Here is a 26483-nt window from a genome sequence, read left to right on the forward strand (position 1 = left end):
GAATATTTTTTATAACACATTTCTGTATTGGTTGTTAATGTGCAGCAGGGTTCTGTCACAGTTCTTTACTTTATTAACGCAAATTTTTTTCTGTCACTTCTAGAACGTTTTAAAAAAACTTTATTAACCCTACATTCTTATTTTAGATACAAAGTTGCCTCCTGTAGCTGCGCGCGCACTTTCACGTCTCGCGTGTGTCTTTTTGACGAGTACCGCGGTGGCTGATGGGATCGCTCTGCCGCTGGTGTGGACATGTCCGCCATGTTTTCCGCGGCGCAGGGAGCGGACCAGCCAGGAAAAACGGCCCCTACATCCCGTTAAACCCGCACACTGATGAGTCCTCCCGCCGGTTACTGGAGCAGGGGACACCGATGAGCTCTACTGCGGCCGACACAGTCGCGTCCGGAGCGGATTCACGTCGGTAGTGGTGCGGGTTTGTGGCGGGATTCACGGCTCCTTTGGATTGTCGCTGATTTGGCGCAAACAATGAGTAAACTCTCGTTCCGGGCGCGAGCGCTAGACGCCGCCAAACCGCTCCCGGTTTACCGCAACAGAGACCTGCCGGACCTGACCGACTGCGTGTCCATTAACCGGGCCGTCCCGCAGATGCCCACCGGGATGGAGAAAGAAGAAGAGCTGGTACGGACATGTTTTATTTTAAACTGTGTGTCTGTTAGCGTTAGCTGTGCCACGGCGGGATTCACGACGTGTTTACGTAGAGTTGTGTCCGTACGCCGTGTACGAAGAGAGGGCCACACGCATGAATATACGCAGGTTACGTAGGCTTGACGTACAGTGTACGCTATTAGCGTAGCGCCAACCAGGCTTGGACGCTTTCTGTGACTGACGACGTTTTCACGTTGTAGTCATGACAACGGGCGACGCAGACTGAAGTGTCCCTGCTCGATGCTAGCTAACCACTGCTACATTAGCGTCAGTCTCTGCCGGTAGAAACGTAAACATGAGCCCGTGAACTGTCCCGTGACACCGCGGACAGTTATGAGACCCGTCCCCTGCACACTGGTGCTCTCCTGACTTTTGACTTCTCTGCTGCCATCCGATTGTGAGCTCTGTGATTAAAAAGACTTTGATTAACTGCAGCATCATCAGTTACAATTACAGAGCGGAGTAGAAACAGATCAGATCATCAGAGCAATATATATACATATACAAATCTATATATGTATATATACAGGAAATGAGCGTTAGTCCACACAGTGACATAGGAGGTCGTCTTCAGGTGAACTTCCACCTGAACAGAAACCTCACAAACAACAATCACTACAGAATTACAGCTTCCTAAAACAGTGGTAACACATGATGTCATAAAGTCCACATTATTGCATTAGGGCTGCAAGTGAGGATGATTTTCATTATTGATTAATCTGCCAGCTGTTTGTTAGATTAATTGTTTACATCATCGCAGAGTCGAACTGTCCAAAAGTCAAACCCATGTTCACAGTGACGAAGTGAGGAGGAGTTCAGAGAACATCTGTCACTGCTTCACTGTTCTTAATAACGACTAAAACGAATAAACAATTATCAAAATATAGACAAATATTTTTCTGCTAGTTGAATAATCGATTAATCCTTTCAGCTCTGCATTTTTTTTCTTTTTGTCAACACACAAAATGATTACATTTGACAGGGTGTCACCAGGACTGATTTGAATCATATGATGTGCTGAGTGTAGGTTTTATATAAAGATGGTCAAAGCCTGTAGAACACTGAAGGTTTTAGGAGCTCATATTATTCACTGTGAGAACTGTGGTGCTATGAAACTGTTCTCCAGCAGCGAATCAGCTGGCAGATACCTGACAGATAAATTCAGACTCTGTACAGGCTAGGTTAGTCTATCTGGAAAAAGAGATGATGAATTTAACAGGTTAGTGTCAGAGGTTTTTAAACAGCAGGAGAACTCTGTAGAACAGAGGTTAGAAACCCTCACAACGTCTGAATCACCTGGTTTTAACTGATCATTAGTCTGATCTGTTCTTCATCAGGACTGACTCAGTGTCTCTGATGTCAGACAGTTATAATCTCTGTCTTTCAGCTCTGGTGGAAAGAGGAGGTGAACCTTAAAACCTAGTTGAACCTGAACCCAGGTCTTCAGTAGCTGCTGATCAGACGTGCTCAGTGTTCAGGACGAGGTCTGGACCTTTGTTACAGAGCTGCTTCAGTCAGACAGGTTACCTCTCTGTGCTCAGTAACATAATCTCTACTGGGTTCAGGTCTGGGTCTGACGGGACCACTCCAGAAAGTGGATTTTCTTTGATGTTTAGGGTCATTGTCTTGTCCTGAGCTTCAGAAGGTGGACAGACACCCTGACATGATCCTGAAGAGACCTGGATAAACTGATGATCTTGATCTGGTCCAGGTCCAGAGGCAGCAGAGACCAAGATCCTGCTCCACTTATGGGAGGAGGTTTACTCCACACACAGAGCTGATGTTCTTCTACAGTTCACCCTCAGTCTCTTCAGTCCATCAAACAGTTTCAGTCAAAGTGATGAAGCAGCTTCCTCTGTGGGCTCCATGACAACAGGACTCCATGAGGATCGGGGATGTGAACCAGCTCCAGTGATTTCTTTAAATTTTCAGCTGTGACATCTCTTCATCCTCAGTGTCTGAGATCTTTGTTGTGAGGCTTCACATCAGCAGATGTTTCTCTATAAGTCTCTAAACGTCAAAACCTCCAGACTGGATTCACTCACTGACTCCCGGCCTGACTCCTCCTGAGGTTCACACACTGTTTCAGCTTCACTGTGAATGTTTGAGCAACAACACAATGATTAGTGTTGTTAGTTAAACACATAGTTTGTTTATTATTGTCACTTATATGAAGATCTGATCAGATTTAACGTTACTGATAAATACAGATGAATCACTGATGACTTCCTACCTCTGTACATGATGACACTGATGATGAATGGGAAAGAGGTCTGGGTTGTCTTCTTCGTTGGTCTGTACAGGTGTTTATGTCTGTCTGGTTGTTTCAGGAGCACCACCTGCAGAGGGCGATCTCGGCCCAGCAGGTGTTCAGGGAGAAGAAGGAGAACATGGTGATCCCTGTACCTGAAGCAGAGAGTAACACCACCTACTACGACCGCCTGTACAAGGGAGAGGTCAAAGTTCCCAAACAGCTCATCCACATACAGCGTAAGTACTGCTGTACTACACCTGTACTGCATACTGACCTACACCTGTACTACACCTGTATTTCATCCTGTACTACAGCTGTACTACAACTGCTTGACACCTGACCTACACCTGTATTGCATACTGTACTACACCTGTAATATACCTGACCTGTGCTACACCTGTTAACACCAGCTAACATCTGCATAAAGATGTTAGCTTGTGTTAACTCTTCACTTCTTCAGCCTCACAGTCTGAGAAAAAATCTGTTCACCACAGATATCAGTACTGTAGTACTAACACCAGTACTGTGTGTACTACACCGTTACTCTGTGTACTAACATCAGCACTGTGTACTCTGGTCCTGTAGCTCTGGGTCTGGACCTGGAGCAGCCGGACTACGACATGGACTCAGAGGACGAGACGCTGCTCAACAGACTGAACAGAAAGATGGAGATAAGACCTCTGCAGTTTGAGACCATGGTGGACCGACTGGAGAAGGCCAGCACACACCAGGTAACACACCTGAATATGGTCATGGTCAGTGTGAAACTGCTCGGGGTGTGTTCAGTATTTTATTTCAGAACCAGGTCTCTATACTGGACCCAGTATCTCCTCTTGACCGGTTCTCAGCTGACCCCTCTGGTTCTGGTTTCAGTTGGTCTCTCTGGCGGAGGCGAAGCTGCTGCTGAACGAGGATGACTACCTGCTGAAGTCGGTGTACGACTACTGGGTGAGGAAGAGGAAGAATTGTCGGGGTCCGTCTCTGATCGCTCACATCAAACAGGAGAAGAGGGACGGATCCACCAACAACGATGCCTACGTGGCCTTCAGACGGAGGACGGAGAAGATGCAGACCAGGAAGGTAAGTCCACATGTCTCCTCCAGTTACAGAGACGGAGACGAACAGTTTACGAACAGATGTTTCTTCTTCCTCAGAACCGGAAGAACGACGAGGCATCGTATGAGAAGATGCTGAGACTAAGGAGAGAGTTCAGCCGCACCGTCACCATCCTGGAGATGATCAAGAGGAGGGAGAAGTCCAAGAGAGAGCTGCTGCACCTCACCCTGGAGGTGGTGGAGAAGAGGTAAGAAGGAGGAGGAGGGAAAGGCTTTTCAGTGTGTATAGACATGTGACACACCTGTGTAGTACCTGGTTACATCAGATGTGACCTCAGACCTGAAGACCTGGGTCTTCTCTGATTGGCTGTGACAGTCTAAATGAAGGTTGTTTTGGGCTGAATGAGTGGTGATGATGCGTTTCTTGTGTTCAGGTATCAGACAGGAGACTTCAGTGGAGATGTCCTCAGAGAGGTCTCACTCCCTCTTGTGGAGAAACCCGTGTACAGCAGTCCAGTCACTCTGAGCAACAGCAGCAGACACAAGACAGACATCAAGATCAAGGTATAAACATGTGTGTGTGTGTGTGTGTGTGTGTGTGTGTGTGTGTGTGTGTCTCTATCAAACAAAATGTTTATAATAATTTGAACCAACCTGTCATGAACTCTGTAGAGTTCAAAGTTCGTCACCTTCAGATCTAATCTGTGAAAATCATCAACCAATCAGAGGATGATGACCACACCTTCCTAAATGAACCACCTGCTACCTGCTCACCTGAGCGACCTGAGCACGATGTGTTTTCAGTCAGACAGGAAAGAGATGAGCAAACATTCACTTTGACACAATGATGAACTGATGGTGGTCAAAGGTCAAAGGTCACTGTGACCACACAACATAACAAGAATTCATACGCTGATTTACTGAGGAGGTGATTCTAGTTTCTTCTCTGAAGGTTCTAATAAAAAGTTTTAATTTTTTTTGCTTTTCGTCTTTTGTTTCCAACAGTAAAAAAGACCAGTTCTTTATTTTCAGTGTTTTCATCCAAATGTTTGAACCTTATTCTACTCTCCGCCTCTGTGTGGAGCTGATTCTCATTTAACCACAGAAGAAGAAGAAAAAGAGCTTGTTAAAGATCCAGTCAGAGCTCACAGGATGAAACCATGATGTGACATTTCAGTTGGTTTCATGTGTTAATGTGAGGAAGGCTCAGCCTCCTTATCATCGATCCACTCAGTTTATTCTCAGTGTCTGTTCTTCTCTCAGATGCAGAAGAAGCAGGAGTCCATCAGAGAGGAGCTTCCCTTCGACCTGCTCAGACCAAAGAAGAAGAACATCAGACGGGACAGATTATATCCTCCACAGAGACGCCCCGGTCGACCCCCCGGTCCCTACACCGTCAACATGGCTGACATCAAACAGTACGATTTCCACAGCTCAGGAGAGGACGACTGTTCACCGCCACCGCTGGTCAGTATCACATCATGTTGTAGTGAAGGACACTGAGTCCAGATGTGACTCTAACGCTGACGCGGCCCAGATGTGACGCTAACACTGACATGGTCCAGATGTGACTAACTGTGACTCATATTGTTGTTGTGTCCTCAGTCTCCTCCGTCTTCTCCTGATGAGGAGAACAATCCTGACGGAGTCTTTGTCTTCAGGAGGAAAGCTGGATGTCAATATCTCTCTGTGAGTCTGTCATTACCTCCACATCTGGATAATCGCTGGGTCTTCTATCAACAGCTGGTATTAGAACGTGCACACAGTCCAGAAGTATTTGAACAGTTCCACATGTTCTTTAGTTTCCTCTGAGCTCTAAACCTCCCACACACTTCTGACTATACTGATGTGAACCTGCTCAGATTAAAGCTGAGGCTCTTTAATGATTCAGACTGAAGGTGTGAAGAAAATGTGGACCTGTCCTGGACTGGACTCCTGCTGCACACCTGTCAGACAGAACATGTGACTGGTTTACAGATCATGATTCTAAAGACAAGTCTAAACTAAGATGAAATTTTCTTTCTTTTAAGTCACAAAGACATAGGAGCAGGACACAGACAGGTGTGTGACACAGGGAAGAACCTGTCCAGGTGTTCTCAGGGTTTTATACAGGTTTTATTGTTTTCAGTTTAACCTGAACACTGACTTAGAAACACACCTTAAGTGTCAGACAGCTGCAGCCTCACTTGAACCTCAGATCACCTGTAGAACATATCACTACAGACGGGGTCCACACTGGACCTGATCAATGAACCTGTCTCATGTCCATGTGGACACAGGCTCATGTGTCCTCTAAACGAATGTCTCATGAATCAGATGTTTTTATGACCTCATGATGTGTGTTTGTTTCTGAAGCCCTTTACGGAGCAGACAGGTGGAGACGACCATCCGGAGCTCCTCCCTCTGCGTCTCCGTCACTCTCTGACTGAACTGTCTCTGCCACCTCATTGGACGGGACTGAGCCGCCGCAGGATAGGACGAGGGGGCAGGTAAACATCACACCTGACCACCTTTAGTCTTTGTTAGTGTACCTGGAGGAGGGCGGAGCTCTGTGTGGCAGATAAAGTCATCATTCATCAGTTCATTAATCATCGGGTCCAAGCAGCTGGCGACCATTTCAATACCATATCTACATTACACATTACTCACCGTTTCTGATCTGAACACTGTTTGAAACTCGTTATCGACCATCTACTGAACGTGTGTGTCACTTTTTGCAGCATTTGATTGAAGACTTGTGGCGATATAGATGTTCTTTGATTTAACATATTTGTAAATATAGAGTGACTGACTTCTGAACTGACCATAGGTTACAGTGAAGCAAACTTTCATCATTCAGTGGATGTGATGAAAACATCAACTCTGTAGAATGTACAGGTGATTTATTATATGTAAGTTTGGAAAGTGCAATGATTAGAAATGTATTTATAAATTAATTATGAGTTATTGATACATCTTATATTTTCTGTAATAAGTCACATGCACTTTAATCAATCATTAACAAACTTTATACCTGGACTGAGTCATGACCTGAGATCAAACTGACTTCCATATGAATCCATGCAGCCGATTCTGAGATATAAACTTTTCACATTGTAGCGCCCCCTAGGGGCAGAATATCCCAAGACTCTGTAGCAAAGCTAAAGTTCACAGACGTGCCCAGAATTTGTTTATAATAACATCAGCCAATTTTGATTTGTTTGTGTAAAATTGATCTTAACGACACAAATTTAAAAGTTTAAAGTTATAAAGACCATGAGAGCAAAGATGTAGAAGATTCCAGAGATCAGAAAGATGAAAGAATTTTGACTGTAGCCCAACCAGTTTGAGAAAATGCAGAAATGTAATCAGTCCCTCCAGGATTTCACAGCTTTTTTTGGATCGCTGCGGCTAAAATAGCTGATTTTATCACAGCTTTTCTTAAAAATTGCAATGAAAGTTGAAATGTTTTCAGATTTTTTTTTTTTGCGATAAAACTGCAGGAGAAAATCTAATTTCACAAATAGTCTCTATCTTTTTTTTTATAATTCATTAAAAATCGAAGGCAACTGGTTCCAGTGAGAATAAATGCAGGTGAGTGCAGGTGGTGACCCAGACTCTGCTCCTCTGCTATGTCTGAATCACAGGTAGAGCTGATCTTTAGAATCACTTCAACAATTTATAATGCAGTGACCCCCACACACCCACCCCCATTGAATTCACTGAGCAGCTCAGAGGCCGCCGGCAGCTGCTGCCATCTTTAAAGGTGGAGTTATTTCTTGAGTGTTACTTGATGTGTGATTGACGTTTGGAAATCAATCAATACATCTTAAATGTCGACATGACTCTGATCATTAGTTTTTATCACCTCTCTCCATGACAGACTCAGTGACGATCGGATCTTCAGCTTCTTATAAATGTAGATAAACATCAACGTGATCATGTGACTGAAGATAATTTATTTCCTCTGGAGAATAAAAGTAGTGGAGCGTCGTTCAGGTGGCTCCAGCTCTACACCTGTGGCTCCACCTCAGTGTTGCAGCGCTACAGAACTATTTAACCCTTTAATGTAAAACATCATTAAATGTCTTCACACGCCTTTAACAGGGATGTTTGTTGGTGAATGTGAGATGTTCATGTCATCCACGTCTGCAGCTTCACAACATGCTTCAACACCACAAACAAGGAAGTGAGTTTGGGGACATCATCAAGGCTTTGATCCGGGACTGATGTGATTGGTTCAACTGGAAGGAAACTTTGATGATTGGTCAAATTTGCAAAAAAGTTGTGGTGATTAGACAAAAATGCAAGGTCGTGCAGAACTTACGAGGATTGGTTGAATCTGCGTTAATTTTTGCGATAACGACTTTCTGGAGGGACTGATGAGTGTCATTCAGTAGTGGATGGAATTTGCAATCAATTTAATTTATTTTTTTTTTCCATCAATAACTCATGTCCTCGTCTCTCTGATCAGGATCATCCTGGACCGAGCCTCCTCAGCTTTGGATCCAGTACTGAAGCAGCTGGACTCTTTAGCACATCCGGTCTTCAGGACCAGAACCGGTACCTGTGTCCACCGGGATCACGCAGTAACCCTGGACTGGAAACCTTCCCTGTCTTCAGGAACCCCCCTCCCTTCCCTGACTGAAGTCCTGAACAATATCCAGAACCTGAGGAGGTTCTGCTTTAGACCCAGACCGGTTCAGGACCAGAGGGAGGGCAGGACCACAGGGTTCACACTGGACGACAACAGACTTACCTGTCGTCTGTCACCTGACCCTAACCCTGTGTCAGGTGAGTCACAGCGACACTGAAACAACAGTTGATGTGCAGGTGACTGCAGATGTGATGAAGGAGTTGTTATTCCTCTTGCACCTGAACAGGAACTCTGAAACTACAGTCTGAGGGGGAGGGGCTTTGAGCTGAGAGTGAAGGGGGGGTCTTGCAGTTCAATATTGACCTGGTCTTGTGAAGAACCTGCTGATTAAAGATGGCTGTCAGGGGGATCAGTGGGAAACCTGTCACCTTTACAGTCCGGCCCAGATGTTTTTTGTCTGTCGTGCTCAGGTTACCAGGCAACCATCCAAAACATTAGGACAGATTTATTAAAGATAAACTAACATCATTTTCATCATTAAGCAGATCAGGATTCACATCGAATTAAAAGGAAAGATTTATTCTGATGATAAATTCATAAATTCAATCACTGTTCCTTCTATGACTGTCCCTCCTACAGTCGGTCACCATGGTAACCCTGGTTTTTGAGCTATTTAATTGGAGGAAGGCCTCATCACTCCATTCGCTGTGATTCATCTTTACAGTGTGTGTGTGTGTGTTTGTGTGTGAACCAGCAGGGGGCATCACAGAGGAGCAGTACCACAGTCATCAACAGCAGCTGGTCCAGATGCAGAAACAACAGCTGGAACAGCTGCAGCTACAGAACAACGCTGCTTCATACAGACACACAGTGCTGCACAGAACACAGGTAAAACACACACACACACACACACGTTGTAACTGCCGTGCGTTTTCATGTTAGAACTTGCTGACCAATCACAGCCCAGCATTTCTTAACTCGGTCTTTGTTGTTTCTGTTTGTGCTGTCTGGTCCTCAACCTGTCCTGTTCTGTCCCCGTCTGTCCCGGTCTGATGTCTAGTCCACCCGGTCAGGTGAGTCAGGTTCGAAGACTCTGGACTCGGCCAGCGCTCAGTTTGCAGCCTCGGCTGTGATCAGCGCCCCTCCCCCTCCTCACGGTCACGTCAACAGTGAGATCAAATCCTACAAGACCAGTGTCAACGGAGTTCACCCTACAGGTGAGCTGTGTCACCTGTCAGAGCCTCAGCTGAGGAGGACGTAACTGACCACACAAACTGCAACATGGGGAATCGACCTGGACGATAATAAATAAATAATTAAACATAAATAAGTTGAATTAAATCGTCTAACGTCGTTTACAGATCTGTTCATTGTGTTTTTATCATCGTCCAAATAAAACTTTATTTACAACTTCACATGATCTTTAGTCTGATGACATCATAACTGTAATCAAATTACTTTACCACAATGTGCTGGTATTGCATCTTTAATCATTTTAGACTCCTCCTCCTCAGGTCCCTCCAGGCCACCGTACTCCTCCCCCTCTCTCAGCAGGTTGGGGCCTTCAGCTCGAGGGTCATTACCTTCCTCCTCCTCCTCCTCCCCTCAGTCCCTCCCCAACCAGAGGAGCCAGGTGGGAGCTGTCTCCCCCGCCCACCCCCACACTGCTCGACCCTCCGCCCCCCCAACGTCTGCCTTAAAGCTCGCCACCGTCGCTGCCAGCCTTGACCGAGTGCCCAAAGTCTCCACTGCCAGGTAAATATATACCTGTCCAGGTAAATCTACAGTCTGTGGTTCAGACCAGGTCTTAGTCTGGACAACATGTTATTCTGGATCAGTTGGACTGGTTCTAGTTTGAGACCTGATCTGAAACGTACTGACATAAAACTCTGATGCTGTCAGTTTGATCTGTGTTCAGTCGAGGAAGTGATGTCATGAGTGATGTCATCTGTTTTTGTTGTCACAGAGACTCGAACGAGCCGGAGAGACGTGTGAACGGACTGTCAGAGACCACACTGCCCATGGAGGTCACATAACATCATATCCCATCAGCCCCTGCTCCTCCTCAGTGTCTGACCGGTGAATGTGACACGCTGTGACCTCCAGAACAGAAGAAGAAGATGGCGTCTGAATAGAATCAGAACTTTTACTGAGTGTTGATATTATTACTATTATAATTGTTATTATTGTAATAATTGTTGTACAGTTTGTAAATGTCTCATGTAAAATAGATTTTGTTTCATCACTTTAGTTTCTGAAGCAGCTTTCATCATGTGACTGCAGAATCAACTCTGATTGGTCCACAATATGTCCTGTATCTCCACTCTGATTGGTCCATGATGAGTCTGTATCTTGGCTCTGATTGGTTATTTATTTCTTATGTTTACATTTTGTATTTCTTTTAACTGTTGTTTTTTCCCAAAGATTGAAAACATTGATTTGGTGTCACAGATGAAATATTTGTGAACCGTTAGTTTTTACTTTTACGTGTTTGTTCCTCTCTGCCTTCTGATCACTGAAACCCTCATTCAATAAAAATATGCATCTTGTAAAGAGACGATGATCTGCAGCTGTAACAGAGTTTTTATATCATGAAATGTGTGTGCGGGGGGCGGGGGGGTCAGAGTCAGACAGATGCTGATCAGAGGAGTTTGAACTGAAGCTCCGACACGTTTCATTCTTTTCTGTTGGTTTTCTTCTGGAGCAGTTTCCATGGAGACAAGAAGAAGTGACAGTCGGCAGTTCACTTCCTGTTCACTCTGCGCTTCAATAAAATACAGTGACAGACTGAGACTGTTTGTTTCTTCAGTCTGTGAATAGAAACAACGTGTCTGAGAACAGTCACTGTGCTGGTCCCAGTTATCAAAGTATCAATAGATGAGGTTATCACAGGCAAAGATGAAACTATTAATCAGCATCAATAATTATTCAGTCATATAAACATGATGTATAACGATGTCTTTTACTTTGGTACTTGCAGTTCTGAATTCAGGATCGTTATTTGTAACCGTTTTATTTTATTTATGTGATTGTCTCTTTAACTCAGCTGAAGAAGGACTTCATGTCCCAGAGTTCCCCGCGGCTCGGTGCTCCAGGGTGGACCTGTGTGAGGTGGGAGTGTTCGGTCGGTCAGCATCCTGATGGAGAGACACCGACCGGAGACCAGACCTACATTATCGGGGCTGTGGCTCATGTAGCTGGACTCGGTGGATCCGTTTGTGGACCTGGATCTGGACTTGAACCGCAGAAACCTGAGTCGAACCTGAACCGGACCCGTCGTCGTCCTGTGGATTCGTCGGTGGTTTTCTTCTCTGTGTTTACCGGACGGTGTCGTGATGGTGGACGCGGCGGAGTGCGGGGTGTGCGGGGTGAAGGTGATGTGTCGCTTCAGGCCGCTGAACGACGCGGAGCGGAGCCGCGGAGACAGATTTACCCCTAAATTCAACGGAGACGACACGGTGGTGGTTGCGGTGAGTCCTGCACCCACAGTCCGTCTGACAGCGTCTGTGAGCGGACACCAGACACACTAGTACACACCCTCCCCCCTGCTGTCTGCTGCAACAATAGACACACAATAGAAACAAAATAGACTCTAGAGTCAGAGCACCGACACACACAACATATACAACACACAACCGACACACAACAGACAGGTCAGAAAATATTAAAGTTTCCAACATGATGCTTTTAAATGTCGTCGTTTATTCGAGCGTCAAAAACACAAAAATATTTCACTGTGGTATCAGGAGTCAGGGATCAATAATCAATATGTTGTTGTATCATGTATCTGCAGTGATCTGATCAGATTAGGTATTATTAAATAAAGTTTAATAGAATAATAGATATAGAATATATAGAATCGTTTGGTTTGGTCACATGACTGTCCCAGTTTCCTGTTCATCTTGTTTTAATGAGACGTCTGACAACAAACACAAACAACACAACACAAACATAATGAGTCTGTTTGTGTTTTAATGAGACATCTTTGTTTCTTCTTAAGCTTCAGAGCTGATTTAAAGTTTCCTCTGACGATAGACACAAACAACACACACAACGCAGCACACACACACAACACAACACACAACATACACAACACAGCACACACAACACAACACACACACAACGCAGCACACACAACACACACAACACAACACACACAACATACACAACGCAGCACACACAACACAACACAGACAACACAGCACAACACAACACAGCACACACACTTCAAAAATTAATTTCAGGAAGAAGAGCTGCTTTGTTCCTCTGCTGTCAGTCACATGACCTATGTCAGCCTTCAGCCACCTCTGTCATGGGGACAGAATATTTCCCATGAGACTTTGCAGCAGCTCCATCCCCCTGTTCTCTCTAACTGAAATCTGTCAGTGACCTGCAGCCTCAGACAAGTCCTGGATCTGGTCTGAGATCTGATCTGGTCTTAATGTTACAGCTCACAGGGATGTTTGAGATGATTAACATGAAACTTTTTGTTTTAAAACTACTGTAATTTAACCCTTAAATTAACCTTTAATCTATTCCGTTAATTTAACCCTTAATGGACTTGATGTAGTTTGTTTTTCATTCTGTTAAAACAACGTATGAAAGGTGCAGATTTAATGTGAAGGAGACAAACATGAGCAGCAGCAAATAAAAACTGATCATTAAATCTGACAGAAAACTGTCCTTTCAGAATAAAGGGCCCATTAAAGAAGCTCTGGCTGCTCGTTTCAGAGGAAATGAACGAGAATTGGTTGTAGTTTGAAACTGCAGTTCAGTTTGTTTTTGTGCTGTGTTGTGTGTGTTGTTGTGTGTGTTGTGTTGTGTGTGTGTGTATGTGTGTGTATGTTTGTGTATGTGTGTTTGTGCGTGTCTGTGTATGTGTGTGTGTGTATGTGTGTGTTGTTGCGTGTGTGTGTGTTCATGTGTATGTTTGTGTGTGTGTGTCCTGCATCATTCATCACCACTCATCTTTCTTCTGTCGGATTGGTTCAGTTGTCACAGTGGGATACAGTTACCGTGGCAACAGGCCTCTTGGTGAAACAGATTGAGACAGACAGGAAGTGATGAGATCAGCTGAATTTATCATCTGTTTGATTTATTTTATTTCTGTGTGGTGGTTTTGATCAGAAAATTATACATCATAATATATTTATATGATCATATATAATTTATATGATCATATAAATAAATAATTTATCACATATAAATTGTATAATATAATATATAGAGAGCTAATAAACCATAGGCTTTTATTGTGACAGTGTGTTTCCTGTGTTTCAGGGGAAGCCGTACGTGTTTGACAAAGTCCTCCCTCCTCACACTGAACAGGTTCAGGTGTACGACACCTGTGCCAGACAGATCGTCAGAGGTCAGTCCACGTCATGATGATGTCATCATCTGTCCACATTTCCACCTGTGTCTCCTGTTTATCTGTCTCTAATTATATATGTTGATATCAATAAATATATTGATCTTTACCTGTTTATATGTTGATGAGCTGGAATCCTCTCACCTGTGTGCAGGTAGATAATTGGTTCATGTGGAACACCTGTGTGTTTCACCTGTTTGTTCTGTGTTCTGTGTTGTTGTGTGTTATATTTATTATTTCTTTTCCTGTTTTATTTTGTAATCACTTCCTTTGTGTGTCTTGTGGTTATTTTACTTCTCCTCTTTGTCCTGTTTCCCTCCTTGTTGATTGTCTGCCCCGCCCTCATGTGTTTCACCTAGTGTCTCTTTGTCTCTGTCAGTTTGACCTGTGTCCTGTGGTTCTCCTGTTTGCTCAGTTTTGGATTTTTCAACTTGTTCCTCGTGTTTTTGTCTTTTCAGTTTTTGATTTTGGATTTTGAGTTCTCAGCATTTTCACAGTTTTTGTAAGTTCCTGTTTCTTCTTTATTTAATAAATCACCTTTTCACTTACTTTGGATGGTCTGCTTTTGGGTCCCTTATAACTACAAAACCTGACAGTCATATGTTGTGTGTTTTAGATGTGTTGGGGGGATATAATGGGACGATCTTTGCGTACGGTCAGACGTCGTCAGGAAAGACTCACACCATGGAGGTCAGTGAACAAACTGAAGATTTTTATGTTGTTAAAGTTTTTATGTGACAATAAAGTTTTTGATTTGTAGGGGAACCTGCACGACCCTCGTCTGATGGGAATCATCCCTCGTATCTCCAGAGACATCTTTGATCACATCTACTCCATGGACGAAAACCTGGAGTTTCACATCAAGGTGTTGTTTTTTTTAATTTAACATTTATTTTACTAGGCAAGAGTAACAAATACTTAGGGTTAATCAGCTGCAGGAAGCTGCTACAATGACGTCATGATTACAGGTGTCAGTGTGGAGCTGCTTCAGATTCCTCTCCTCTACATAAAGAGTTAAATCTGCTCTGGGACCAGTTGTCTTACTGTCAGCATTAGAAAACAGTGATGCATTCACTGACCCACCTGCTCTCCATGTTTTCACTGTTCCCCTGCTGCTCTGCTCTCTGATGTATCTGTACGTTTATCATAGCTCATGATCACAGTACTCGTCATATTTAACAGAAGAAGAAGAATGAGCTCTGAGCTGATGACTGTTTTTTAGTATTTACAAATATAAATATGTTCTATGACATAATATGCCTGACATTTAATAATTTAATGACGGGTTAATAAAATGATTCAGAGGCTTTAGAAAGTGTTGAGACCCTTCACTGTGGTGTGTTGTGTTCACTGTGTGTGAACATGTCTCTGCAGGTGTCTTACTTTGAGATCTACCTGGACAAAATCAGAGACCTACTGGATGGTGAGGACAATCTTTAGCATGTCATTAGTGTTGATCCAGTTGAGCCATGTCATGTGACTCATGTCATCTCATGTTTCAGTGTCAAAGACCAACCTGGCTGTTCATGAGGACAAGAACCGGGTTCCCTTCGTCAAGGTGTGTGATCCTTCATGTTCTAATGAGGGTTCATGTTTAAACAGTACTTCAGTATCAGTACTACAGTAACACTCTTTTCCTGTCAGGGTTGTACGGAGCGTTTTGTTTCCAGTCCTGAGGAGGTGATGGACGTCATCGACGAGGGAAAAGCAAACAGACACGTCGCCGTGACCAGTGAGTCTCTGTACTACTACTGCTACTACTACTATTACTACTGCTACTACTACTATTACTACTGCTATTACTACTGCTATTACTACTACTAATACTGCTATTACTACTGCTACTACTACTATTACTACTGCTATTACTACTATTACTACTGCTATTACTACTACTATTACTACTGCTACTACTACTATTACTACTACTATTACTACTGCTACTACTACTATTACTACTGCTATTACTACTATTACTACTGCTATTACTACTGCTATTACTACTACTAATACTGCTATTACTACTGCTACTACTACTATTACTACTGCTATTACTACTATTACTACTGCTATTACTACTACTATTACTACTGCTACTACTACTATTACTACTGCTATTACTACTGCTACTACTACTATTACTACTGCTATTACTACTGCTACTACTACTACTACTACTGCTACTATTACTACTGCTACTGCTATTACTGCTACTACTACTATTACTACTGCTATTACTACTGCTATTACTACTGCTACTACTACTATTACTACTGCTATTACTACTGCTACTACTACTACTACTACTACTGCTACTATTACTACTGCTATTACTACTGCTACTACTACTATTACTACTGCTATTACTACTGCTACTACTGCTATTACTACTGCTACTACTACTATTACTACTGCTATTACTACTGCTACTACTACTATTACTACTGCTATTACTACTGCTACTACTGCTACTACTGCTACTACTGCTATTACTACTGCTACTACTACTATTACTACTGCTATTACTACTGCTACTACTGCTACTACTGCTACAATTACTACTACTACTGCTATTACTGCTACTACTACTACTGCTACTACTACTGCTATTACTACTGCTACTACTACTATTACTACTGCTATTACTACTACTACTACTACTATTACTATTACTATTATTAATATTACTACTACTACTACTATTACTATTACTATTATTAATATTACTACTACTACTACTATTACTATTACTATTATTAATATTACTACTACTACTACTATTACTATTACTATTATTAATATTACTACTACTACTACTATTACTATTACTATTATTAATATTACTACTACTACTACTATTACTATTACTATTATTAATATTACTACTACTACTACTATTACTATTACTATTATTAATATTACTACTACTACTACTATTACTATTACTATTATTAATATTACTACTACTACTACTATTACTATTACTATTATTAATATTACTACTACTACTACTATTACTATTACTATTATTAATATTACTACTACTACTACTATTACTATTACTATTATTAATATTACTACTACTACTACTATTACTACTGCTATTACTACTCCTACTATTACTATTACTATTACTACTACTACTTCTACTACTACCATTACCACTACTACTACTACTACTACTACTACTACTATTACTACTACTACTACTACTTTACAGTCGTAGCTCCACAGCTGCTCAGACTCATCATGTGGTTGTAATGACAAGTGCAGACTGTGGGGGGCGCTCCAGTGATGTCCATGTTGTGTTGACTTGTTTTTCCTGTGTTCTCCCTGCAGACATGAACGAGCACAGCTCCCGCAGTCACAGTATTTTCCTGATCAACATCAAGCAGGAGAACGTGGAGACGGAGACGAAGCTGTCGGGGAAACTCTACCTGGTCGACCTGGCAGGCAGCGAGAAGGTCACACTGCTCCATGCGCTCGTCACACCTCTCTTCTTCTATTGCTGGGGAGCGGTGTTAACTACATTTCCCAGCAGCACTGAGGCAGCACAGAAATAGCTCCTCTGTGTCAGTCTAAGATCAATAAACTGATAGAAACACAAGCCTGTTTGATTAGAAACTGATCAATAGAGTAAATGAATAATCACTGATTCAGTAACGGCTGACAGTGGACGTTCAGTTCATGTCTTCACCTGTTGACTCTCCTCACCCATCTGTCCTCTCCTCACCTGTCCCCTCCCTGACACCTTGATGATGTTCAGGTGAGTAAAACAGGAGCAGAGGGCGCCGTGTTGGATGAGGCCAAGAACATCAACAAGTCTCTGTCTGCTCTGGGGAACGTCATCGCTGCTCTGAGTGAAGGAACCGTGAGTCAGAAGTTTGGATGTTCATTCAGTGAAATCATATGAACATACATGAACATACAGACATATGAAATCACATGTTGTGTTGCGTGTTGGTAGAAAACCCACGTCCCGTACAGAGACAGTAAGATGACCCGGATCCTTCAAGACTCTTTGGGAGGAAACTGTCGAACCACCATCATCATCTGCTGCTCGCCGTCCGTTTACAACGAGGCTGAAACCAAGTCCACCCTCATGTTTGGACAGAGGTACCGTACAGGAACACACCTGAGTTACTTATCAAAATAAAAGACTCCAGGTACTTAGTGGGCAAGTTAGTTATTTATTCAAACATCTGTGAAAGTTCAAATTCAGTAAAATGTGCTAATATTAAAAAGTTCTTAAAGTGTCAAATGTGATAGGATCATTATCACTGAACATGTTTCTGTCTATTACTGAAACTTTTTACTCTGAATCTGAATGATTGTCTTTATCTTGAGGAAGGAACACTGAAAACTGAAAACAACATAAATCTAACAGTGTTAACACTGGTCGTCAGTCCCTGAGTGTTTGTTTGAACCACTTCCTGTGTTGTTTGTGTGTCAGAGCTAAAACCATAAAGAACACAGTGTCTGTGAACCTGGAGCTGACAGCCGAGGAGTGGAAGAAGAAGTATGAGAAGGAGAAAGAGAAGAACAGGACTCTGAACATCATGATGCAGAAACTGGAGAGTGAGCTAAAACGCTGGAGGAAAGGTGAACAGCCATCTACCAGGATGAGAGCTGACATGTATCTGATAGGTCAAAGCAGCTCTTTGCCAGATGATGTCGCAACACATCGCATTCTGACGAAAGTTGGTTCAGGTTCAACTTTCTTTCTAGAAGACTTTGGGCTCTCTTACTCCTGGCGCAAAGCGCAACACAAGTGTCTTTGCTAGTTTCAGACCGACGCAGTTTTCATTTTCCCGTCCAGCACCACGTTGTTTAAACAGCAAATACACCTGCACTTATCTGAGCGCCCATGAGTGTGTTGGTCTTAAAACGAGGTGTGGTCAGGAGCAGTGTTGACCCTAAGCTGTTTCCATTCATCACCTCAGTTCATCACCACACTTTCATAACGAACCAAAGATTTATTCACACTTCTCATACACATCGAAGATTTCTAATGTTGTGATTAGTGCCATTATTTGACGGTAGAGCTGTGAGCAGAGCACTGATTCACTCAGACCTTCTTTACCTTCAGTCACAGACTGGCTGCCTGTGTCAGGATTGGTTCACTGATCAGTGACGAACAGAATCTAACTCTGTACCATTATAGCAGCAACGCACCGAGCTGCAGGCGCCTGGCTTTTAAAGGGAACGGGAGCTGCTCTGTGATTGGTTTATTGGATGTTATGCCCAAAACACTCCCATGAATAATTAAGAGATTAAGTTCAACCCTTGTCCTCTGGGTTGTTGATCCTGCATGTCAGACAAAATTTGAACCTTTCTCCAGGTGAGTGTGTACCTGCTGAGGAGCAGCTGAGCAGCAGAAGCAGCAAGAAGAGTGCCAGCAGTGACACGACAGTAGTGATGGACAGCTTGGCCCCACCTCCCGCCCCCCTGTCGGACGAGGAGAAGTCGCAATACGAGACGCTCATCACCGACCTGTACCAGCAGCTGGACGACAAGGTGAGTCTCACCTGAGCCAGCTCAGACTGGTTGAGTTTAAATGTCTGAAACATTAAAAAAGTGCCGCTTGATGTTTCAGGACGATGAGATCAACCATCAGAGTCAGACGGCTGAGACACTCAAACAGCAGCTGATGGATCAGGACGAGGTGAGTTTCACCTGAGTACCATGTATTCATCTATCATCCAACCTAAACCTCCACCTTCTGATACCTAACACCTCCTCTTGTCCAGCTGTCGGCATCGAACCGCCAGGACTACGAGCGTCTGCAGGAGGAGGTGTCCCGGCTGCAGAGAGACAACGACTCGGCCAAAGAGGAGGTGAAGGAGGTGCTGCAGGCGCTTGAGGAGCTCGCTGTCAACTACGACCACAAGAGCCAGGAGGTAGAGGACAAGAACCGCTGCAACGAACAGCTGAACGAGGAGCTTGCACACAAGACTGTGAGTACATACAGAAACAAGGGGTCAGAGGTCAGAGCAGGGGTGCCCCCTACAAAAAACCCTGTGACTTATCACATGTGATGTCACATGGGAAACATTCAGGTCACATGTGGTTTTCAGACAATATTGAATATCACATTTACACATTAAAAATGTTGAAAATTAGGTCATAGCCTTCAAATGGAGGAAAATAGACAGACCGAATGAATCTTCTAATGGGAAGTTGTATTATACAGATGAATTATTTAACTAACCAGTGCATGGTCACTAGGTGGCAGTGTGGTCACATGGCAAACAATGAATGTTGCGTTTCATAAGTTGGTCATTTCAAATCACACACTAACCCTGATCAGACTGGGATTAGTGTCCTCCTTCTTCTTCTGTGTTTCCAGGTGAGTCTGGAGGCCGTTCTGAGGGAGTTCTCCACTCTGCAGGATCTGAGCTCTCATCACAAGAAGAGATCAGCAGAGATCCTCAACCTACTGCTCAGAGACCTCAGTGACATCGGCAGCGTCCTCGGTACCACCGACCTCAAAGCTGTAAGAGTCAAACTCTTCTTCCACATTTCACTCTTCACACTGATACTCACTCTGCACAACAGTTGGTGAAACCAGAACATAACCCTGACCCTGATGAAAATGTTTCTGGTAAACTGTCTACAGGAATTCAAGATAGATGATAAAGAAGATAATCTGTTATCCCCTAATCATTATACCTGATTATACCTATATTCATTACACTCTCATTTTACCAGTTGGTCAGATGAGAAATGAAACGTTCAAGCTGCTGTTATAAGATGCTTCATTTACTGTTGTAGTCACTCCAAACACAGGCTCCAGCAAGGATGAAAAGAAACACTGAGTTTAATGCAGTCAGTGTGTAAAGATGCATTTACAACAATATGTGTTAAACTCTGTTCATTAAAGTGAATTCACTGTTTACCAATAACACCTGACAGCACTGACCTTTGAGTGAACAGAGTGTGAAGCTCCCTGAGCTCGTTATCTGTGTCACCATCCGGTTTAATTGAAGCTGCTCTGTCAGAGACCAGGTTTTACCACAGGTGGGAGCCAGGAGGACGTCAGACTCAATGTTTACTGACTCAGTCCGTCTTTACAGATGACGGAGACGAGCGGAGCGATGGAAGAGGAGTTCACCACAACTCGACTCTACATCAGTAAAATGAAATCTGAGGTAAAATCTCTGGTGAACCGGAGCAAACAGCTGGAGGTCAGCCTGACGGAGAACACCTGCAGGATGGAGGCCAGCGAGAAGGAGCTTAACACCCTTCAGCTGCTCGTCTCACAGGTAAGAGATTAAACGACCTGTCCAAAAGTTTTTCTTCCTGTTTGAGAGTCAGTACGAGTTCAACACCTGTTGGCCGCTCATCATCTCAGAGCAGGAAATCACACCTCACTGGCTCAAAAGTCTGTGACACATCTTTAGAACTAAAAGCAACTGATCATCTTTCCTAAGAAATAAGAAACTGTCTGTGCTGATGTGTAACAGAGCTGCAGGATGTCTGTGAGAGGACACATGTTCAAAATTAACCCTAACCTTTTTCAATGAATACAATCTAAATAAGCCATAATGTTTCATCTTTATTATTATTTTCCTCTATATTGACCGTCCTGTTTGTGATAAGGTTGTTGTTGTTTGTGCAGCTCCAGGCGAAGATGGCGTCTCTGACTGCTGACCTACAGACAGTGGAGCAGAAGAAACGGCAGCTGGAGGAGAGTCAGGACGCTCTGATGGAGGAGATTGCCAAACTCCAGGCTCAAGGTCAGACAGTGTCACCACTGTCAACACTGCTCTCTGATTGTGTGGTTAACCTCACACAGTTCAGCAGATCCAAGACGATAACACTCTTGCATGTGTGTGTGTTTTCAGATAAAATGCATGAAGTGACGGTAATGGACAAAGAGAAAGAACACATGAGCAGACTGAATGATGCTGTTGAGATGAAGGTAAAATCATCACATCACACATCGGAGCAGTGTAGTGTTTTTCAATATATTATATATTTTTTAATACAATCTATGAGCGTAACAAACTAACACAGCGCTGACGTCACTCTGCGTTTCTGTCAATCAATTCAGCCAAAGATCTCACACCAAAAGTTAAATGTGGTTCCTCAGGTGTCATCAGTGATCCCTTTCATGTTTGTAAGCTGATGATTTTTCAATCACAGAAGGCACACTGTCAATAATAATAATAATAATAAGAATAACTTTTTATTTATAGCAGCTTTCATACAAGAAATGTAGCACAAATTGCTTTACAACAAAGAAATGACATAAAAAAGACAAAAATAAAAAAAAAGAACATAAAAACGTATTAAAAGCATTGATCTAAAGTGAAAAACATCAAAAACATTCATATAAAATTAATCAATCATTAAATAGTAATAGACAATTAAAAGAAGTGCTGAGCACTGCATAAATGTGGTGCAAAGCGCAAAATTTCAGAACTAGTTAAAGGCTAAAGTGAAGAAATAAGTTTTGAGCTTTCTTTTAAAAATACTTAGTGAGCTGGCCTCATATCTATATCTATAGGTAGTGTGTTCCATAGCTTTTGGCCGTAACTGACAAAGGCTGCATCCCCAGTTGTCCTACTTCCCTTCCGGCTGTTGCTGGAACCTTTAGTAACGCAGCAGTGGGTGACCTCAGTGTTCAGGTACATAGTTAATCAGGGAGTTAGGGATGTAGCTTGGTCCTTGCCCATTAAGGCCTTTGTATATATCCTATATATATATACTGATGTGCTCTCTCCTCTTGGTTCTGGTTAATAGCTGAGATGCAGAGTTTTGAATGAGCTGAAGTCTCTGGGGTTTTTTTCGGGAGCCCAGTAAAAGTGCGTTGCAGTAATCAAGTCAGCTTGAAATGAAGGCATGAATCAATCTTTATATATATAAATAAATGGCCGAACTCTAGCTGTTTCTAAGGTGGAGAAATTATGTTTGTGTCACCTTGTTGATGAGGGACTGGAAAATTAGATCTGAATCTGAGATAACACCAAGACTTGTACCCTCAGATTTAATCCAGGGAGTCAGTTTCCTCAGGTTATTGAACAGCTTTGTTTTTTTTTGTTTTGGGACAGACTAGTAGGATTTCAGTTTTGTCCTCATTTAACTTTAAGTTGTTACTCATCCATTTATTTATTGCTAGAAGACAGGTAGTAATGGAGTTTATAGCTGCAGCATCATTTGGTTCAGCAGAGATGTACAGTTGTGCGTCATCCGTGTAACTATGGAAACATACATTGTGCTCTTATAAATTGTTTTCTTGAAGAAAGGAGTTTATCTGCACTGAAATGATCTTTTCAAGTATCTTACTAATGACTGGAAGGTTGGATATCGGCCTATAGCTGCTCAGAACAGTAAGGGTTTTACAACAGCAGTTTTGAAGGCATCTGGAAAGATGCCATTTCGAAGAGATATATTAATAAAGTTCAGTACATGACCTGAAACGCTGTTGAACAGAATCTACACGAGGTACAGGAGTTCCACTGAGTCACAGTCCTGCAGAGCTCAGATCAAGTAATACAGGTGAACGTTCCCATGGTAACATTTTTTTTTACAGGGTTTACTGAGATCATCCTAGTTAACATCAGCAGTAGTCCTGGCTCTGATTGAGGTCATGTGTTATTGAAGAACAAGGCGAGCTGCAGAGGGGGTGGGGCGGTGTTGACTAGCTGCTCAATAGTGGAGAATAATATTCTTGTCTGTAATAATCTTTTCTTGCCAGGTGCACTGCTTTGTTAAAGGCAGTCATGGCTTCTTTATATACAGTGAGTCGAGTTTTCCTCCATCTTCTTTCAGCTACATGGCAGGTTTTTTTGATCTCTTATTCAATGTGAATAATAAACTAAAACAAATCCGTAAGTATCTTCAAGCCTGTTGTCATGGCGACCAGACTGATCCTTTAAATGTTTGAGTAAAAGAAGTGGTTACACAGAAGTGTGATGCTACTGCAGATAAATGAAGTGGAGAGAACTGAGGTGTTGCTGCTTTGTGTTCTGTAGAGAACTCTGGAGGAACAGATGGAGAACCACAGAGAAGTTCATCAGAAACAGCTGAGTCGACTCCGAGATGAGATCCAGCAAAAACAGAGGAATGTCGACCAACTCAAAGAGTAAGTAATTGGTTATTGATTATTATAGGTGATCGGTAATGTTGTGTTTTCAGCTGTTCTGTGTTCAGTCACTTGACTTCATCCAGGAAAAGTTCATTATTATTGTTATTATCTCTATCAGTTCCACACTGCTCGGGATTTAGTTTAAGTTTGTCCTTTAACAAAAATTACTCAGTTTTACTCACATTCATGACATTAATGTGGAAATTCTCTCTCTGTGAAATTTTGTGAATGAAATGTAGTGTGAGTAAATGTACGGTATGTTTGATTGTTGTTTTCAGTGTGAATCAGTTTCTGCAGCTGGAGAACAGGAAGCTTCAGTCTGACTTTGACAAACTGAGAGCAGAGGATCAGAACAAAGACCAGAAACTCCAGAAACTGCTGTAGGTTTGTTGCTCTGTGTTCAACAAGCTGCTGTCTTTACCCAAAACATCCTGACTCAAATTTCTCTCATTTAAAAAGCTGTGATGAAGTCAGTCTCCATCCACCTGCTGTACTTCAGTCTACACATAAACAGAAATATAAAGAGTTTCTTGTGTAAAGTGTAAAAGTTATGTATAAAACAGAAAGGTCAGATCTCCACATGGTTTCATCGTTTGAGCTTTGACTGGATCTTTTAATTACCTTATCTTCTTCTTCTGTGGTTTAATGGCAGCGACTGGAGAATCAGCTCCACCCGCTGTTTATCTCCATCAATCAGGAAACAAGACAATTTTTATATTGACCATTTAGAAACCTGACTGCTCATTCACTCTGTTTGCCTTCATCAGGCAGGTTGGTAGACTCAGTCTGTTTGTGTGATTCAGGTTCCTGAATGAGAAGAGGGAGCAAGCCAAAGAGGACCTGAAGGGACTGGAGGAGACAGTGGTACGTGATTTATATATTTTTTTTACATTCATCATATGTGTCTGTGCAGCAGCGACAGATCTGAGAGTTTTGTGTTTCATCCAACAGGCCAAAGAGCTGCAGATGCTGAATAACCTTCGTAAACTGTTCGTCCAGGACATCGGCTCTCGAGTGAAGAACGTGAGAAAACAATCCCACTCCTTCTGTTTGAATTTCTTATCTTGGATTTCAGTGTCTGGTTGTCAAGATTAGATCTGTGGTGCTCCTCATCACTGTGTCTCAGTGAGAGTCCAGACACCAGTCTCTGTGTTCAGTGATGGACCTGAACATCAGTCTCTTCTTTAAACAGAGTTCAGAGAACGACAGCGACGAGGCCGGCGGCAGTCTGGCTCAGAGACAGAGGATCGTCTTCTTAGAGAATAACCTGGAGCAGCTTAGTAAGGTCCACAAACAGGTGAGTCACCCACAAAGAAACATCCACACCTGTCCACTCACCTGCCAGTCCGTACCCTCCCTTCAGAAATACACTTTACAACAGTGGGAGATTTGTTCCCATTCATTGTCCTTTTAGAAAGGAGGGATCCTTTATTTAAATCACACGTCAACAACAACCACAGGAGCATCGTAAGCAGAATGAGTCATCGGCCTCATGACATTTAACCCTTTTGTGTTCACCAGCTGGTGCGGGACAACGCAGACCTTCGCTGTGAGCTGCCCAAGCTAGAAAAGCGTCTGCGGACTACAGCAGAGCGAGTGAAAGCCCTGGAAACCGCCCTGAGGAATGCTAAAGAGTCAGCTGTGAGAGACCGCAAACGATACCAACAGGAAGTGGACCGCATCAAAGAAGCTGTCCGCTCCAAGAACGTCTCCAGGAGAGGACACTCTGCTCAGATAGGTGAGTTACAGCAGCAGTTTGTCCTGAGGGGGGATTCAAATCTAAAGGGTTCATCCCCTGAGAAGCAGGAATGGGATCAGCTGTCTCACCTGTTTCCTGTCTCCATGTAGCCAAGCCAATCAGAGCCGGACATCAGCAGCCATCATCCTCTCCATCCACCAGACCGACCATCAGAGGAGGGGGGGCAGTAGCATCTAGTCCACGTCATCACTCCCCCCGACAGCAACCACCACAACAACAACCCCATCAGAGCCACGGCAAGTAGACTCAGGTGAGTCAACCACACAGCAACCACACAGCAACCACACAACAACCACAGCAACCACACAACAACCACAGCAACCACACAACAACCACACAACAACCACAGCAACCACACAACAACCACAAAACTCACACAACAACAACAACCAGTGAACTGAACTTGACTTCATGTAAGTTGTTGTAAATGGAGTCTTCTTTTCTCTGGTGATGATATGTTATATCAGTGGAGATGAAGAAACTCTTGTCTCATCATTAAAGGACCAGTGTGGAGGATTTAATGCCACCTAGTTGTGATGTTGCAGACTGCAACCAGCTGAATACCCCTTCCCTCACCCCTTCTCTCACCCCTCCCTGCCTAGGATGGAGGAGAATCCTTGGTGGCCTTCAGGTCTAAACGTGAAAGGTCCTCTCTAGAGCCAGTGTTTGGTTTGCCCACTCTGGGCCACTGTAGAAACATGGCGTGCTCCGT

The 26483-nt window shown here is 43.1% G+C and overlaps 2 protein-coding genes across 3 annotated transcripts in view; both read left to right on the top strand.

The window, feature by feature from the left end:
* The first annotated feature begins 237 nt into the window (after positions 1 to 237).
* epc2 (enhancer of polycomb homolog 2) lies at positions 238 to 11147 on the top strand. 2 transcript variants are annotated; one of them, XM_022757161.1, is made up of 14 exons: positions 238 to 639; positions 2997 to 3156; positions 3506 to 3651; positions 3794 to 4000; positions 4075 to 4223; positions 4410 to 4539; positions 5239 to 5442; positions 5581 to 5664; positions 6331 to 6464; positions 8429 to 8748; positions 9309 to 9439; positions 9612 to 9768; positions 10066 to 10306; positions 10518 to 11147. In XM_022757161.1, exons 1-14 carry the CDS (start codon positions 487 to 489, stop codon positions 10585 to 10587), a joined length of 2286 nt encoding a protein of 761 aa, XP_022612882.1. In that variant the 5' UTR covers positions 238 to 486; the 3' UTR covers positions 10588 to 11147. The 2 variants fall into 2 exon arrangements, with proteins under 2 accessions (XP_022612882.1, XP_022612881.1); XM_022757160.1 differs by having other exon boundaries at positions 9306 to 9439; positions 10518 to 11146.
* A 739-nt stretch (positions 11148 to 11886) lies between these two features.
* The window catches only part of LOC111230417 (kinesin heavy chain-like), a 40561-nt gene continuing 25964 nt past the window's right edge, over positions 11887 to 26483 (top strand). Inside the window, exons 1-25 of the mRNA XM_022757157.1 lie at positions 11887 to 12021; positions 13832 to 13919; positions 14536 to 14609; positions 14680 to 14784; positions 15294 to 15342; positions 15422 to 15477; positions 15564 to 15651; positions 17259 to 17383; positions 17686 to 17790; positions 17887 to 18035; positions 18373 to 18521; positions 19261 to 19436; positions 19516 to 19584; positions 19670 to 19876; positions 20269 to 20415; positions 20996 to 21184; positions 21541 to 21658; positions 21767 to 21843; positions 23900 to 24009; positions 24291 to 24392; positions 24816 to 24876; positions 24964 to 25035; positions 25205 to 25309; positions 25534 to 25750; positions 25861 to 26021. Of these exons, the coding sequence (XP_022612878.1) occupies positions 11887 to 12021; positions 13832 to 13919; positions 14536 to 14609; positions 14680 to 14784; positions 15294 to 15342; positions 15422 to 15477; positions 15564 to 15651; positions 17259 to 17383; positions 17686 to 17790; positions 17887 to 18035; positions 18373 to 18521; positions 19261 to 19436; positions 19516 to 19584; positions 19670 to 19876; positions 20269 to 20415; positions 20996 to 21184; positions 21541 to 21658; positions 21767 to 21843; positions 23900 to 24009; positions 24291 to 24392; positions 24816 to 24876; positions 24964 to 25035; positions 25205 to 25309; positions 25534 to 25750; positions 25861 to 26015 (2928 nt within the window). The 3' untranslated portion in view covers positions 26016 to 26021. The remainder of the gene's footprint in view (positions 12022 to 13831; positions 13920 to 14535; positions 14610 to 14679; positions 14785 to 15293; positions 15343 to 15421; positions 15478 to 15563; positions 15652 to 17258; positions 17384 to 17685; positions 17791 to 17886; positions 18036 to 18372; positions 18522 to 19260; positions 19437 to 19515; positions 19585 to 19669; positions 19877 to 20268; positions 20416 to 20995; positions 21185 to 21540; positions 21659 to 21766; positions 21844 to 23899; positions 24010 to 24290; positions 24393 to 24815; positions 24877 to 24963; positions 25036 to 25204; positions 25310 to 25533; positions 25751 to 25860; positions 26022 to 26483) is intronic.

The sequence above is a fragment of the Seriola dumerili genome, unplaced genomic scaffold, assembly GCF_002260705.1.
Source record: "Seriola dumerili isolate Sdu_G_001 unplaced genomic scaffold, Sdu_1.0 BDQW01000266.1, whole genome shotgun sequence".
NCBI classification, from domain to species: Eukaryota; Metazoa; Chordata; class Actinopteri; order Carangiformes; family Carangidae; genus Seriola; species Seriola dumerili.

Bases quoted from the DNA above. Each gene is read 5' to 3' on its own strand.
- epc2 (XM_022757160.1), top strand. From the start codon at position 487: ATGAGTAAACTCTCGTTCCGGGCGCGAGCGCTAGACGCCGCCAAACCG. The intron at 8,749-9,305 runs GTGAGTCACAGC...TGTGTGAACCAG, and splicing joins TGACCCTAACCCTGTGTCAG to CAGGGGGCATCACAGAGGAG. The intron at 9,769-10,065 runs GTGAGCTGTGTC...CCTCCTCCTCAG, and splicing joins CAACGGAGTTCACCCTACAG to GTCCCTCCAGGCCACCGTAC.